This window comes from Capricornis sumatraensis, chromosome 12 (genome assembly GCF_032405125.1).
Source record: "Capricornis sumatraensis isolate serow.1 chromosome 12, serow.2, whole genome shotgun sequence".
In the NCBI taxonomy this organism is placed as follows: Eukaryota; Metazoa; Chordata; class Mammalia; order Artiodactyla; family Bovidae; genus Capricornis; species Capricornis sumatraensis.
Window position 1 is genome coordinate 43,091,074 of NC_091080.1, and position 16,551 is coordinate 43,107,624.

Sequence of the window (16,551 nt, forward strand, 5' to 3'; positions counted from 1 at the left end):
CCCCCAGCTGGGCTCCTCAAGCAGCACGAAAGCCCGTCCCTGTTCTCTCAGAGCCACCCGGACGGATGTGTAAATACTGGGGAAACATAATGGTTTTAATTTCACACCTCACAGCGCACAGCTGAACGCTTAAACAAGAGTCGGGCCGAGCATGGCGGACGAGCAGGGAGGGCGTGGGGCACCCCGGCGGTCCGGCTCCAGGGTCGCCAGGGCACAGAGCGAAGGAACGGGCTAAGGCCACAGGACGTGTTGCGGTGTTTTGGCTGCTGCCATGAGTCTCTTCTTGCGCTCCGGCGGGAGGCAGCGTCCTACTTCTTCCTGGATTTCTGCTTCGTGGTGTCGTAGGCGCGCACGATTTCTTCCTGAGTCACGGCTCCGTGTTCCTCCTGGGAGAAGGCGTACCCATCTGCAAGAGGAGCACAGGGGCCAGTGAGGAGGGGCGTCCAGAGCAGCTGCTCTGGGGGGAGACACTGCGGCTCTGTAGCCTTGGATGGGGGTCCAGGGACCTGTGACCCCCGTGAAGGGGTGGGTGCTGACACGACTGGGCAGGGCTCAGAGGGGTGGCCTCCCATTTAGCGCAGCCTGTGAGGCATCATCTGTGGGTCACTGGGCCATGGCTGCACTTTCCCACCACCCATCAAGGGGAAAGGCAAGTTGTCCTGTGCGGGAAACATTCCAATGCGCCCTGAGCCGCAGGCCAGTCGGTAATTCATGCAGCCCTAAACGCACTAACAGGAAAGGCTGGCAGAGCGCACGTGGTGCTGGGAGCCTGCCTGGCTGATGTCGCACGGATCTGGACCAGCAATAAATTATAGTGAGTGTGTGTTCATGTAAATAAAAAGATCACTAGATAAAGTTGAGGAGTTTAATGATTGGCCCAGTGGCTACATAAAGACTAGATTTTACAACCAGTACCAATAATGATTTTTTTTGGGGGGGGGGGCCACAAAGCTTGTGAGATTTTAGTTCCTCACCCAGGGATTGAACCTGGGCCCTCGGCATTGACAGCCTGGAGTTCCTAACCACTGGATCCCCAGGGAGTTCCCAGTTCCAATGATGACGACAGCAGACAATTATTAAATGCTCTGCGTCTCAGGCATTGTTGTATGTATTATGCTAAGCACATGTGGCTTGCTTCCTCCTCCTGACAGCCCTAGGAGACAGGTGAGAGTTCTTCCCATGTCACAGGTGGGGAAACTGAGGCACAAGGTGGCAGAGCTGGGAGCCAAGCCCAGGCAGGGCCCACATTCCCCTGCAGCTCCCCTGTGTTTTTGGGACGGAGTTTGCATTCCCAGCTCGAGGCAGGATAGTCCCTCCTAACCAGCCATTCCCACTGGAGGGACATTTGCAAGACGCCCTCTCTGCTCACCGACCCTCCTGGGTCAGAGGTCTGGAAACACCCCACAGCCAGATAAGACCTTCTGAGCAAAAGACAACCCAGGCCAGGGCCTGCCTCCCATCCACACCTGTTTATGACTTATCACTGGTGCTGTTATCTCATCACGTCCTTTAAAGGAGAACAAGAAATCAGGAGTTTTGCCTGTGTATCATACTGGATATCTTTTCTGTTTGCATTTTTATTTTATATTGAAGTATAGTTGATTCATAGCGTTGTGTTTTGGGTGGACAGCACAATGACTTAGTTATACATATGTTCAGTTCAGTTCAATTGCTCAGTCGTGTCCACCTCTTTGCTATCCCATGGGCTGCAGCACGCCAGGCCTCCCTGTCTATCACCAACTCCCGGAGTTTACTCAAACTCATGTCCATTGAGTTGGTGATGCCATCCAACCATCTCATCCTCTGTCGACCCCTTCTTCTCCTGCCCTCAATCTTTCCCAGCATCAGAGTCTTTTCAAATAAGTAAGCTCTTTGCATCAGGTGGCCAAAGTATTGGAGTTTCAGCTTCAATATCAGTCCTTCCAATGAACACTCAGGACTGATCTCCTTTAGGATGGACTGGTTGGATCTCCTTGCTGTCCAAGGGGCTCTCAAGAGTCTTCTCCCAGTTAAAAAGCATCAGTTCTTTGGTTGTCAGCTTTCTTTATAGTCTAACTCTCATATCCATACATGACTACTGGAAAAACCATAGCCTTGACCTGACGGACCTTTGTTGGCAAAGTAATGTCTCTGCTTTTAAATATACATGTGTGTGTACTCTTTAAGCTCTTTCCCCATTCAGGTTATTAGGGAGAATTGAGCAGAGTTCCCTGAGCTACACAGTAAGGTCTCTTGTTTGTCTGTTTTATATACAGTCGTGTGTACACGTCAGTCCCAGTCTCCTGTCCTATCCCTTCCCCCCACCCCTATGCCATGAGTTCATTTGCTGTGATTCTGCTTCTGTTTTACACAAGTTCATTTGTAGCCTTTTTTAGATTCTGCATGTAAGTGACATCCTGTGATATTTGTCTTTCTGTGTCTGACCTACTTCACTTAGTAGGTAAGTGCTTCTCCCACACCTGGGGAGGCAGGCAGCCACAGGGCTTTCCATCCTAAGCTGGATGTCGCCCCGCCCCACCTTTACAGGGGATCTGGAGCCCAGGGCCGAGGCCCCAGGTGAGAAGGGCTGGCCAGTCCTTGCTTGGCCATAGAACTGGTGCCCTTTAAGGTTTCAGTCTCCTGGGTTTACTTTGCTGTAAAATAAATGGCCTGTACTGGATGAGGCCTTCACCACGAGTCTTCCATGCGGGTGCCAGGAAGGGCCCTCGGCTGGCAGTGCCCAGGCCACAGAGCCCTCTCCTGCAGGCAGACTGTTTCTATCCTTGGCATCCCCAGGGGAGGCCTCCACTCCAGGCCAGGGACCAAGGAGCCTGACTTGACAATCAGCCCAGACAAAACAATTGCTAACTGTGTTTTAATGTGTCTTCTCTGGGGGTGGATGGGCTGGAGTGAAGGGGACTTGCTGAGATGTACAAGTAAACATTGCCTGAGATGTTCTGTAGGGAAGAGGACCTTAGCATCCGGAGTGGTCTACTCCCTGTTCCAGGGGAAGGGCCGCAGCCTTGTCTTTTATTTCTTGTTTTCTGTTCAGACCCGCCTGCGCCTGGGGAAATCAGCTGCAGTGCCCTCCCGGGCTCCTGTTTCCACTCACAGGCACAGGACGGTCAGGTGGGGTAGCTCAGCCCCTCGCAGGTGGGGAGGGTTTCCAGGGAAGCTTCTGGTCTGACAGCAGAGCTATTCTCCTGGAGGCCCCTCCACCGGCTCCCCCAGGGGGCATCCACCAGGAGGTTCTCAGCCTCAACTGAGGCTAAGTGGACTTGCAAGAAAGAAAGGATGGTGGTCCTGGGGACAAGGGTGCTCTGTGATTCAGATAAACATTTTCGTCTTGGAAACCAGGCCTGGGAGGGGTTAGACCAGAACCACCAGAACAGTAATCACCCAGCCAGACTCCGCTTGCCCAGCCTGACAAAGATTCCCCATCACTCACAGCTCCTGCCAGATGAACAGGTAACTGCCATCTGCATTCAAACGGGGAAGAGGGGAGCTCTGGCTCTTAGCATTTCCTACCATCATTCATCTCCAGGAAGTCCTGAGAGCTGGGAAGGAATGCTGGGGGCCTGGAGAACATACTTGATGGCTGGCGCATACGCTTTCTTGACGCTCAGCCGTGGCCAGGACCCAAGGACAGTGTTCGGGTAGGTGGGAGGGCAGACGCACTGCTTAGCTGTTTTGTCTTCTTCTGGTAGAACATTTGGGGAAGTCCATAAAATTGGGTCATTTTTTCATTATTTTGGAATAAAACGTCCCTTAAGTAGTAGCATTCCTTCGACGCTGAGCTCTGATAACATCTTAGGGAAAGTAGCTGTTTCCTGTCTGGAAGAGTCCTCAGAGCAGTAGAATGTGGGAAGACCAGGGGGACGGTAAGGAGATCAGACCAGCCAGGGAACGCTGAGCTCAGGCTGCGGACACCGTGTACGTGTGGTCCCTGCGAGCAAGTGCTCCGGGACCTGGGCTCCCGGTTCCCTGGGAACACTGAGGCCGGAGGCTGCTCCTCATGCCAGATCGCCTTCTCTGGGGGTGGGTGAATACCCTGCTGTCCATCAGGGTCTTACTACTAGTTGCTGACTGTCTTTAAGACATGGTGTGATTTTAGCAGCTTGCTTAATATGTTTGTACTTGCTCATTAGAATTTTTTTGTGTGTGTGTGTCCTTCAAAATATGGAGAGTTCAGAAAACAATTCTTTGTTGTTTTAAGAGCCTTTCTGGTTGTCGCCAGACACTTCTTGCATGGGTCCTCATGTGGTCTTTGCTCTCCTCTCTGTTCTTTCTCTGGTCGGAGGCTAAACGGCACAAGTCCCATGTTTATGGAGCCAGCGCTCCTGTTCCTCGTGGGCTGTGCACCGACCATCATGTGGCCTCACAGACTGTGTAAGATGGACATCATTCCATTTTTTCTCCTCAGGTGAGAAAACAGATGTTCAAAGAAATATGTAAGGGGCTCAAACTTACTCAATTAGTGGCAGAAAAGTAATACCTAGCATTTATCAGAGTCCTTACTGTTAGGCTCTGTTCCAGGCACTCTGTACGCACAACCTCAGAGAATCATCCCAGTAACCCAGGTATGTTCTCATGTCCTCCCTGGTTTATAGAAACAGAGGCGTTAACTCACCTGAGATCACAGAGGGGCAGAGATGGGATAGGACTGCAGGCAGCCCGGCTCCAAGGTGCGACCCCGAACCTGGGAGCCCACCACCCCACCTCCTCCAGACTCACCCTCTCAAGGATCAGAGGCCCTGGCTGGGCTCTGGAGCCCCAGGCGGTGCTGGATCAGTTACTGCACTGACCTGAGGCTTGGCCAGGTGTCCTGAGGCAGGTAAGCCCATCACCTCCCCGAGCTCCATTCCCGCTGACTCTCATGTCTCCCGCTCCCCTGGCCTCTGGCACATTCCCGTGGACCCCACTTGGCAGAAACCAGGCCAAGCCTCCACTTGGGGGGCCAGGGGAGGCAGGGGCTCATGATTGTCATTGCTTAGTTTGCCAAGAGCATGGGGCCATCCTTGGGGGGCACCAGGCAAAGGCAACATCACTTCCATCTTAGAAAGAATCTGACTGGGAGGCTAACCACACATGAGTTTTAAATTTATGGACCATGTCATTCAGACACTTGACTGGGTCCTGGGGAATTACCTGCTATCTGGCTGGCCCTGCCTGGCGCCAGGTACACCAATTCCACTTCCCCATGTGGGGCTCCAGCCTGGCCGTGGTCTCCCTCCATCCCCCCGTTCCAGGGGGCTACTCACGTGGCATGGACTGCTGGAGGGAGCTGCCCCGGAAGAGGGTGGGTGGCGTCTTCCTGCTCAGCCTCTTTAGCAGCCGGTCTCGCTCGTTCATCCTGGGGGCACAGCGCACATGGTCAGTCTCCAGCCCTGCGGATACCTCCTGGAGGTGCTTGGAGGGCAACTTCAGATCGTAAGATGAAACAGACCAGGAAGAAGCTGCCCCATCCAGAAGAACGCCCCATCTCACCAGCGCCCGTCTGTTCACACAGATGCTACCTGCTGCTGTTCGACTCTTTTAACTGGGTCCTCTGAAAGCCGCCCTGTGTCCAGCTCACCCTGTGCAGGACGCCTTGGAGCCCCACCCGCCTCACACCTGAGGGGACCAGAGCTGTGGTTCTGGTGAATGAAAACCCTCCATCCCTGCCAGGCCTGGAGCCTCCCCCGGTACCCTGGGGACCCGGCAGGAAATGGTTTCTTTCTGCAGAACCTGATGCTTCTTTAGAACCACGGTGAACACCAAGGTGCATTTTCTTTGAAAATACAAGGATTAGGAGTTCTTCCTGCCTCTCCAGACATGATCCTCTCCAAGGCCGCCACTGCTGTGGGGAGACAGAGGTCCCCCCCGAGGACGGCTGGGCTTTATGCCTGCAGACCAAGGGAAGGGGTACTTGGGGTGGTACAGTGCCCTGACTTCCTCCTGTTGGGGGGACGTCACCGAGCTTTCCCCAAGAGACCACGGTGTACAGAGCTGCCCACACCATCTGTGACGGCTGGACTGGGCCCCTCCAGACTGCGCCTGTGGGAGCCCCAACCCTTCAGAATGCCAGGATGGGGCTGGACTGGACAGGGGCCTTTTAAAGAGCTGATTAAGTTCAAATGGGTTCCCTGGTGGCTCAGACGGTAAAGAAAACATCTGTAATGCAGGAGATCTGGGTTCACTCCCTGGGTTGGGAAGATCCGCAGAAGAGAATAGCTACCCACTCTAGTATTCTTGCCTGGAGGATCCCATGGACAGAGGAGCCTGGCGGCCTACAGTCCACAGGGTTGCAAAGAGTTGGACATGACTGAGCAACTAGTGTTAAGTTCAGATGGAGTCGTTGGGTCAACCCTAATCCAATCTGACAGGGTCCTTATGAGGAGCGGCGATTAAGACACACACACACAGAGGGACGACCAAGCGAGGACACAGAGAGGAAACTGCCTTCACCTACAAGCAGAGGAGGCCACCCCCGGAGGAACCAGCCTGGTAGACACCTTGCTCTGGGACTTCTGACCTCCAGAACCGTGAGAAAACACTGCTGTTGTTTAAACCACCTGCTGAGTGGTACTTGCTATGGCAACACACACAGCCCCCTCCCCGACCCCCAATCTGCTCTGCCCCGCTTCCCACGATGGCAGTTGTAGGAGAAGCCAGGGTTGCCTATGGTCCAGGCCTGAGCCCAGGGCCCACTTCATGCTCCCCCAAGGGCCTGTGCGGGGGAGGCAGGGCCCAGCTCCTCTCCACAGACCTACGAGCTGAAGTTCACTGTGCACCAAGACCGCAGTGCCTGATTATCTTGGTTGGAAGGATGAGCCTCAGCCTGCCCACCTCGGGAAGACAGCTGATGAGAACACGCGCTTCTCTCTCCCCTCACACTGCTTCTTCCTGCCCTCTTGTCTTTCCTTCCAGGGAAATAAACTGCCCTGGGCCCTCTGAACCACCACCCTGAGCCACAAGGCTGGGCAGATGCACCATCCACAGCTCCCAGACTCTCTGGTCATCACCAGGCACTGCGCTCTTCAAGCAGGTATGCTGATCATGGTGCTTGGTTATTCGTCAGCTTGACTTACTTCCACACACACATTCAGACACAGTCTCCACTTGCACTCTTTTACCAAGTCCTACAAGTGTTGAGAAAGGGGTATAAGAATAATATTTACCACTTCCAGCATTCTGCTATCTATATATGGTCTGAAAGTCACCAACTCATGAAGACTTAGGAAGAAAGGTGAAGAAAACACAATCAAATATTTACTTTGGTTAATTCTGCTTAATAAGAAGAAAAAAAAGGAGTACAGATTACTCAGGAAAGAATAATTTAGGTCTAAAAAAGAGAACTCTTGACAAAATATTACAAACCAAATTCAGCAGTATAATTAAAGGATTATATAACCTTACCAAGGGCTTTGCTTGTGGCTCAGTCAGTAAATAATCTGCCTGCAATGTAGGAGACCCAGGTTCAATCCCTGGGTCAGGAAGATCCCCTGGAGAATGATATGGCAACCCACTCCAGTATTCTTGCCTGGGAAATTCCATGGACAGAGGATCCTGGCTGGCTCCTGTCCATGGGGTCTCAAGAGTTGGAAACAACTTAGCGACTAACTACCACCAACAACCTCACCAAATGGGATTTATCCCCGAATGCAAAGGTGGTACAACATACAAAACTCAATCAATATAATATACCACATTGACAGAATGAAAGAACAGTATCAATGATCTCCTAAATTCACACAGAAAAATCACTTGACAAAGTCCAATGCCCTTTCATAATAAAAATACTCAGCAAACCAAGACAAGAAGGGAAATTCCTCAACAGAGCATTTATGGAAAACCCACAATTGACATCATACTCTGTAGTGAAACACATCTCTCTTATGATCAGGAACAAGACAAAGCTGTGTGGTTTTACCACTTCTATTCAACAAATTTACTGGATGTTCTAACCAAAGCAGTTAGGTAAGATTCCAACAACTTTTTTTTTAATAGAAATGGAAAAATTTATCCTAAGATTCAAGTAGTCAAAATGATCTTGAAAAAAGAACAACAGAATTATTGGACTCATACTTCCTGATTTCAAGATTTACTATAAAGTGAGTCATTCAGTCGTGCCCAACTCTTTGCGACCCCATGGATTAAATAGTCCATGGAATTCTCCAGGCCAGAACACTGGAGTGGGTAGCTGTTCCCTTCTCCAGGGAATTTTCCCAACCCAGGGAACGAACCCAGGTCTCCCACATTGCAGGCGGATTCTTTACCAGCTGACCACAAAGGAAGTCCAAGAATACTGGAGTGGGTAGCCTGTCCCTTCTCCAGCGGATCTTCCTGACACAGGAACTGAACTGTGGTCTCCTGCATTGCAGGCAGATTTTTTACCAACTCAACTACCAGGAAGTCCTGAAATTTACAGACATATAAATCAGTGTAGTGTAGTTAACAGCCTAGTAGTAAACTTGTACATCTATGGTTGGCTGACTTTTGCCCAAGGTACCAAGACCATTCATGAGGAGAAAAATGTCTCTTCAGCAAATGGGTCTGGAGTAACTGAGGTTGAGCTCTAGCCTGCAATCACAGGCAAAAAGTAGCTCAGAATGGGCCAAAGACCTAATGTAAGAGCTGTGCTTGTTCTTCAGTCACCCAGTCATGTCTGACTCTTTGCGACCCCATGCACTGCAGCACACCAGGCCTCCCTGCCACTGTAAGAGCCAAAACTACATAAATCTTTATATGGATAAAAATAAAAAGATTTTTATATATCTATATAGAACTATATAAATATTTATGACCTTAGATATGGCAGTTTCTTAGCTATGATACCCAAAGCATAGGCAACAACGACAAATATAGATAAACTGGACTTCATCAAAATTAAAAGCTTTTCTGAATCAAAGACATTATTAAGAATGTGAACAATCCAATCAAAAAATAGGTCTTCTATATGTCTAAAAAATAGACATTTCTCCAGACAGATGGCTGAAAGATATGAAAAGATGGTCAACATCGTTATCAGGGAAATGCAAATCAAAACCACAAGGAGATTTCACTTCACAATGGTCAGAATGGCTATCATCAAAAAATCTACGAACAATAAATGCTGGAGACAGTGTAGAGAAAAAGGAACACTTCTACCCTGTCAGTGGGAATATAAATTGGTACAATATACATGAGTACAACTATTACATAGACCAGTATGGGAGTTCCTTACAAAACTAAATATAGAATGACCATGTGATCCTTAAATTCCACTGCTAGGCATATATCCAAAGAAAAACATAATTCAAAATGATATATGCACTCCAGTGTTCACTGTAGCACTATTTACAATAACCAGGACATGGAAGCAACCTAAGTGTCCATAGACAGAGGATGTATAAAGAAGACATAGTACATACATATATACTGGAATCAGTAATTCAGTCGCTCAGTTGTGTCCGACTCTTTGTGACCCCATGGACTGTGCACACCAGGCCTCACTGTCCATCACCAACTCTCGGAGTTTACTCAAACTCAAGTCCATTGAGTCGGTGATGCCACCCAACCATCTCATCCTCTGTGTCCCTTCTCCTCCTGCCTTCAATCTTTCCCAGCATCAGGGTCTTTTCCAATGAGTCAGTTCTTCATATCAGGTGGCCAAAGTATTGGAGCTTCAGCTTCAGCATTAGTCCTTCCAATGAATATTCAGGATTGATTTCCTTTACGATGGACTGGTTAGATCTCCTTGCAGTCCAAGGGACTCTCAAGAGTCTTCTCCAATACCACAGTTCAAAAGCATCACTTCTTAGGTGCTCAGCTTTCTTTATAGTCCAACTCTCACATCCATACATGACTACTGGAAAAACCATAGCTTTGACTAGATGGACCTTTGTTGGCAAAGTAATAACGCTCCTTTTTAATATGCTGTCTAGCTTGGTCATAACTTTTCTTCCAAGGATCAAATGTCTTTTAATTTCATGGCTGCAGTCACCATCTGCAGTGATTTTGGAGGCCCCCCCAAATAAAGTCTGTCACTGTTTCCCTTGTTTCTCCATCTATTTGCCATGAAGTGATGGGACTGGATGCCATGATCTTAGTTTTCTGAATGTTGAACTTTAAGCCAACTTTTTCACTCTCCTCTTTTGCCTTCATCAAGAGGCTCTTTAGTTTTTTGCTTTCTGCATTAAAGGTGGTGTCATCTGTGTATCTGAAGTTATTGATATTTCTCCCGGCAATCTTGATTCCAGCTTATGCTTCATCCAGACTGGCATTTCTCATGATGTACTCTGCATATAAGTTAAGTAGGCAGGTTGACAGTATACAGCCTTGACATACTTCTTTCCCAATTTAGACCCAGTCTTTTGTTCCATGTCCAGTTCTAACTGTTGCTTCCTGACCTGCATACAGATTTTTCAGGAGGTAGGTCAGGTGGTCTGGTATTCCTATCTCTTTCAGAATTTTCCACAGTTTGTTGTGATTCACACAGTCAAAGGCTTTGTATAGTCAATAAAGTAGAAGTAGATCTTTTTCTGGAACTCTCTCGCTTTTTCGATGGTCCAACAGATGCTGGCAATTTGATCTCTGGTTCCTCTGCCTTTTCTAAAACCAGCTTAAACATCTGGAATTTCACAGTTCACATACTGTTGAAGCCAGGCTTGGATAATTTTGAGCATTACTTTGCTATTATGTGAGATGAGTGCAATTGTGAGGTAGTTTGAGCATTCTTTGGCATTGCCTTTCTTTGGGATTGGAATGAAAACTAACCTTTTCCAGTCCTGTGGCCACTGCTGAGTTTTCCAAATTTGCTGGCATATTGAGTGCAGCATTTTCACAGCATCATCTTCCAGGATTTGAAAATGCTCAACTGGAATTCCATCACCTCTACTAGTTTTGTTCATAGTGATGCTTTCTAAGGCCCACTTGACTTCACATTCCAGGATGTCTGGCTCTAGGTGAGTGATCATACCATCATGATTATCTGGGTCATGAAGATCTTTTTTGTATAGTTCTTCTGTGTATTCTTGCCACTTCTTCTTAATATCCTCTGCTTCTGTTAGGTCCATACCATTTCTCTCCTTTATTGAGCCCATCTTTGCATGAAATGTTCCCTTGGTATCTCTAATTTTCTTGAAGAGATCTCTAGTCTTTCCCATTCTGTTGTTTTCCTCTATTTTTTTTGCACTGATCACTGAGGAAGGCTTTCTTATCTCTCCTTGCTATTCTTTGCAACTCTGCATTCAAGTGGGTATCTTTCCTTTTCTCCTTTGCCTTTCACTTCTCTTCTTTTCACAGCTATTTTTAAGGCCTCTTCAGACAACCATTTTGCCTTTTTACATTTCTTTCTCTTGGGGATGGTCTTGATCACTACCTCCTATACAATGTCATGAACCTCTGACCACAGATCTCCAGGCAATCTATCAGATCTAATTCTTTGAATCTATTTGTCACTTCCACTGTAAGGGATTTGATTTAGGTCATACCTGAATGGTCTAGTGGTTTTCCCTACATTCTTCAATTTCAGTATGAATTTGGCAATGAATTCATGATCTGAGCCACAGTCAGCTCCTGGTCTTGCTTTTGCTGACTGTATAGAGCTTCTCCATCTTTGGCTGCAAAGAATGTAATCAATCTGATTTTGGTATTGACCACTGGTGATGTCCATGTGTAGAGTCTTCTCTTCTGTTGTTGGAAGAGGGTGTTTTCTATGACAAGAGCATTCTTTTGTCAAAACTCTATTAGCCTTTGCCCTGCTTCATTCTGTACTCCAACGCCAAACTTGCCTGTTACTCCAGGTATTTCTTGACTTCCTACTTTTGCATTCCAGTCCCCTATAATGAAAAGGATATCTTTTTTGGGTGTTAATTCTAGAAAGTCTTGTAGGTCTTCATGGAACTGTTCAGTTTCTTTAGCATTACTGATCGGGGCATAGACTTGGATTACTGTGATACTGAATGGTTTGCCTTGGAAACGAACAGAGATCATTCTGTCGTTTTTGAGATTGTATCCAAGTACTGCATTCTGGAGTCTTGTTGACTATGATGGCTACTCCATTTCTTCTAAGGGATTCTTGCCCACAGTAGTAGATATAATGGTCATCTGAGTTAAATTCACCCATTCCAGTCCATTTTAGTTTGCTGATTCCTAAAATGTCATTGTTCACTCTTGCCATCTCGTATTTGATCACTTCCAATTTGCCTTGATTCATGGACATAACATTCCAGGTTCCTATGCAATATTCCTCTTTGCAGCATCAGACTTTGCTTCTATCACCAGTCATGTCCACAACTGGGTGTTGTTTTTGCTTTGGCTCCATCTCTTCATTCTTTCTAGAGTTATTTCTCCAATGATCTCCAGTAGCATATTGGGCACCTACCGACCTGGGTAGTTCATCTTTCAGTGTCATAACTTTTTCCCTTTTCATACTGTTCATGGGGTTCTCAAGGCAAGAATACTGAAGTGGTTTGTCATTCCCCTTGCCAGTGGACCACGTTTTGTCAGAACTCTCCACCATGACTCATCCATCTTGGGTGGCCCTACACAGCATAGGCTCATGGTTTCACTGAGTTAGACATGGCTGTGTCCATGTGATCAGATTGGTTAGTTTTCTGTGATTGTGGTTTTCAGTCTGTCTGCCCTCTGATGGAGAAGGATAAGAGGCTTACGGAAGCTTCCTGAAGGGAGAGACTGACTGAGGGGGGAAACTGGGTCTTGTTCTGACTGATGGGCCATGCTCAGTAAATCTTTAATCCAATTTTCTGTTGATGGGTGGAGCTCTATTCCCTCCCTGTTGTTTGACCTGAGGCCAAATTATGGTGGAGGTAATGAACATAATGGCAGTTCAGTTCAGTTCAGTTCAGTCGCTCAGTCCTGTTCGACTCTTTGTGACTCCATGAATCACAGCACGCCAGGCCTCCCTGTCCATCACCAGCTCTCGGAGTTCACTCAAACTCGTGTCCATCGAGTCGGTGATGCCATCCAGCCATCTCATCCTCTGTCGTCCCCTTCTCCTCCCGCCCCCAATCCCTCCCAGCATCAGAGTCTTTTCCAATGAGTCAACTCATCACATGAGGTGGCCAAAGTATTGGAGTTTCAGCTTTAGCATCAGTCCTTCCAATGAACACCCAGGACTGATCTCCTTTAGAATGGACTGGTTGGATATCCTTGCAGTCCAAGGGACTCTCAAGAATCTTCTCCAACACCACACTTCAAAAGCATCAATTCTTTGGTGCTCAGCTTTCTTCACAGTCCAACTCTCACATCCATGCACGACCACTGGAAAAACCATAGCCTTGACTAGATGACCTTTGTTGGCAAAGTAATGTCTCTGCTTTTTAATATGCTGTCTAGGTTGGTCATAACTTTCCTTCCAAGGAGTAAGCATGTTTTAATTTCATGGCTGCAGTCACCATCTGCAGTGATTTTGGAGCCCCCCAAAATAAAATCCAAAACAATGCCATTAGCAGCAAAATGGACAGACCTGGAGATGATCACATCAACTGAGGTAAGTTAGACAAAGACAAATATCATATCACTTAGATGGGGAAATTTAAAACACTAATAAAAACGATACAAATGAGCTTAGTTTCAAAGCAGCCTCACAGATCTCAAAATCACACTTAAGATTAACAAAGGGGAAACTTGGGGGAAAGTGATAAATTAGGAGATTTGGATTAACATGTACACACTATTATATATCAAATAGATAACTAACAAGGACTCAAAGCTATACACTGAGCACAAAGTTATGACACTGAGTGTGTACACTCAGTGTTCTGTAATGATGCACATATAAAGTATTTATATAAATATATATATATGACTGGATCATGTTGCTGTTCACATGAAACTGATACAACATTGTAAATCAACTATACTCCAATGGAAATCTTTTTAAGAAAGTGAAAGGACAACCACAGAATGAAAGTATTTACAAATCGAGTATCTGGTAAGGGCCTAGTACCCAGAATGTATCAATAATCCCAACTCCACAGCAAAAAGACAGACAAACCAAACCGAAAACGGGCGAAGGATTTGGATACATTATCCGAAGAAGAAATAACATGGTCGATGAGCACATGAGAAGATACTCAACATCACTAGTCATTAGGGAAATGCAAATCAGAGCCACAAAGAAATAGCATCCTAGCATCCACTAGGACAGCTATAAGAAAAACGAGAACAAATAATGACAAATCTTGGAGAGGATGTGGAGAGATGAGAACATTAGCACATTACTGGTGGGCCTGTAAAATGGTGCTGCCATGGTTCTTCAGGAACTTCAATGTGGAACAGCTATCTCACCTAGCCATTCGACTCCTAGGTTACGTAACAGCCCAAAGAACCAAAAATGGACTCAGACCCTTGTACACCAATGTCTGCAGCAGCGTTATTCATAATAACAGTCCAGAGAGATACCTATCAATTGCTGTGTGGATAAACCACGTGTGGTCTAGCCATACAGTAGAATATTATTCAGCCACAAAAAGGAACGAAGTACTGACATGGGCACAACATGGAAGAACCTTGAACACCTTATGGCGAGTGAAAGGCGCCAACCCAGTAGGCCACGTCTCATCTGGTTTCATTTACATGAAGTGTCTGGAACAGGCAACTACATGGAGACAGAAGAATGGGCGGGGACTGCAGCGGGCAGCTGGGGGGAGGTGGGGAGGGGAGGGGAGTGGGGAGCGTCCGCGGAAAGCATCTGAGGTTTCCGTCTGGGGAGATGCAAATGGTCTGGAACTAAACAGGGGTGATGGCTGCACAGCAGGTGAATGTAGTAAACGCCACCGAACTGTACACTTAGAATGGTAACTCTCATATACAGGGTAAACAAGGGCTTATACTGGACTATAGTCAGTATCCTGTGATAAACCACAATGGAAATGCCACCGAACTGTACACTTAGAATGGTAACTCTCATATACAGAGTAAACAAGGTCTTATATTGAACTATAGTCAGTATCCTGTAATAAACCACAATGGAAAAGAATATGAAAAAATACATATGTATAACTGACTCATTTTGCTATACAGCAGAAATTAATACAACACTGTAAACCAACTCTACTTCAATAACATTAAAAAAAACAAAACTAAATTTAAAAGGACAGGGACTGGCTTCTGAATGGAGCACAATTCCCTCTCCTCACCTGAAGGGTTGGTAATGATGTCCTCTTTATGGTTTATCTTCCCCACCGGGGTTGGGAGGGGGAATGGAGTTGAGTGCTTGTTTGACCTTTGTCCACTGCAGCTTAGGCAGAGATACTGCCTGAGCTCTATCCCCGCTGTGGAAGGTGCAGGCAAACACCAGTGACGGTGGTGAAAGCCTGTCTCAGGCAGCCCCTCAGGCAGACTGCTGCGAAGCCGGCACATCCCGGGGGAGGTGGTTGGTGCGCTCCAGTCTCAAAGAGCAGCAGCAGAATGGAGCAGAGAGCTGGCAAGTGTTATTCGGGGGATAATAAACCTATACCCACGTGTGTACCGGGCAGCTGCTCCTGCTAGAACCACACATGCATCACTGGTACAGAGCAGAGCATGGAGGGTACAGCAAGAACCACGAATCTGCTTTAGATCTTGTCAAAACTTGACACTTTCCAACTGTGGGGCCGGAAAAGCGAGGAGATCAAACCAGTCAATCCTAAAGGAAATCAACCCTGAATATTCATTGGAAGGAAGGATGCTGAAGCTGAAGCTCCGGTACTTTGGCCACCTGATGGCAAAGAGCCAACTCATTGGAAAACACCCTGATGCTGGGAAAGATTGAAGGCAGGAGGAGAAGGGGATGATAGAGGATGAGACGGTTGGATGGCATCACTGATTCAGTGGACATGAGTTTGAGCAAGCTCCAGGAGTTAGTGATGGACAGGGAAGCCTGGCATGCTGCAGTCCATGGGGTCGCAAAGAGTTGAACACAACCAAGCGATTGAACAACAACAGAAGTTACAGCTGGTAGGAATCACAGCTGACACCACAAAGCAGCCAAAAAATCAGGTATTTTTAGAAACTTATTTTTAAGTGACTGCAGGACTGTCTTCAAAACATAAATCTCATGGGTTCCTCAAGATAAAAGCTAATCCAAAGTCCCCTTACCTTCAGGTAGAGCCAAGCATCTACCCAGCTAGCTGTTGAAGTTTGAACCCACTTTTAAAAATCCCCAGGGAATGAAACTTCATGGCCTCAATTTGTAATTTATTTGGCCTCATTATAATCTCAACATTAGGAAATGAGAAATTTTGGGCTCAATCATATTCCAGACTTACCCAGGCCTTTGTAGGATTAAAAAGTAAAAACCCTACCAAAACAACAAAAACGAAAAAACCCCTCACCATAGTTAAATACACTTATGTAATGAGGGAAAATAGCAAGAATAAAACAAAACAGTATTTCCAGCCCAAGATTCTGTTAAGACAGGTGTTCTACGCTGGAGGTATGAGCCCTTCATAAACTCTATGGTGGTGGTGATGCCTTAAGTCGCTCAGTCGTGCCTGACTCTTTGTGACACCATGAACTGTAGCCCACCAGGCTCCTCTGTCCATGGGATTCTCCAGGCAAGAATACTGGAATGGGTTGCCATTTCCTTCTCCAGGGCATCTTCCT

General features: G+C 47.0%; 1 protein-coding gene across 2 annotated transcripts in view; it reads right to left on the bottom strand.

Annotated features, from left to right (window-relative positions):
- Positions 1 to 308: 308 nt before the first annotated feature.
- ATP8A2 (ATPase phospholipid transporting 8A2) overlaps positions 309 to 16,551 on the bottom strand; it is a 402,437-nt gene continuing 386,194 nt past the window's right edge. For both annotated transcript variants that reach the window (XM_068984498.1, XM_068984497.1), the window contains 2 exons: positions 5,241 to 5,332; positions 309 to 406 (listed from right to left, as the gene is read on the bottom strand). In XM_068984498.1, coding sequence (XP_068840599.1) covers positions 309 to 406; positions 5,241 to 5,332 — 190 coding nt within the window. The remainder of the gene's footprint in view (positions 407 to 5,240; positions 5,333 to 16,551) is intronic.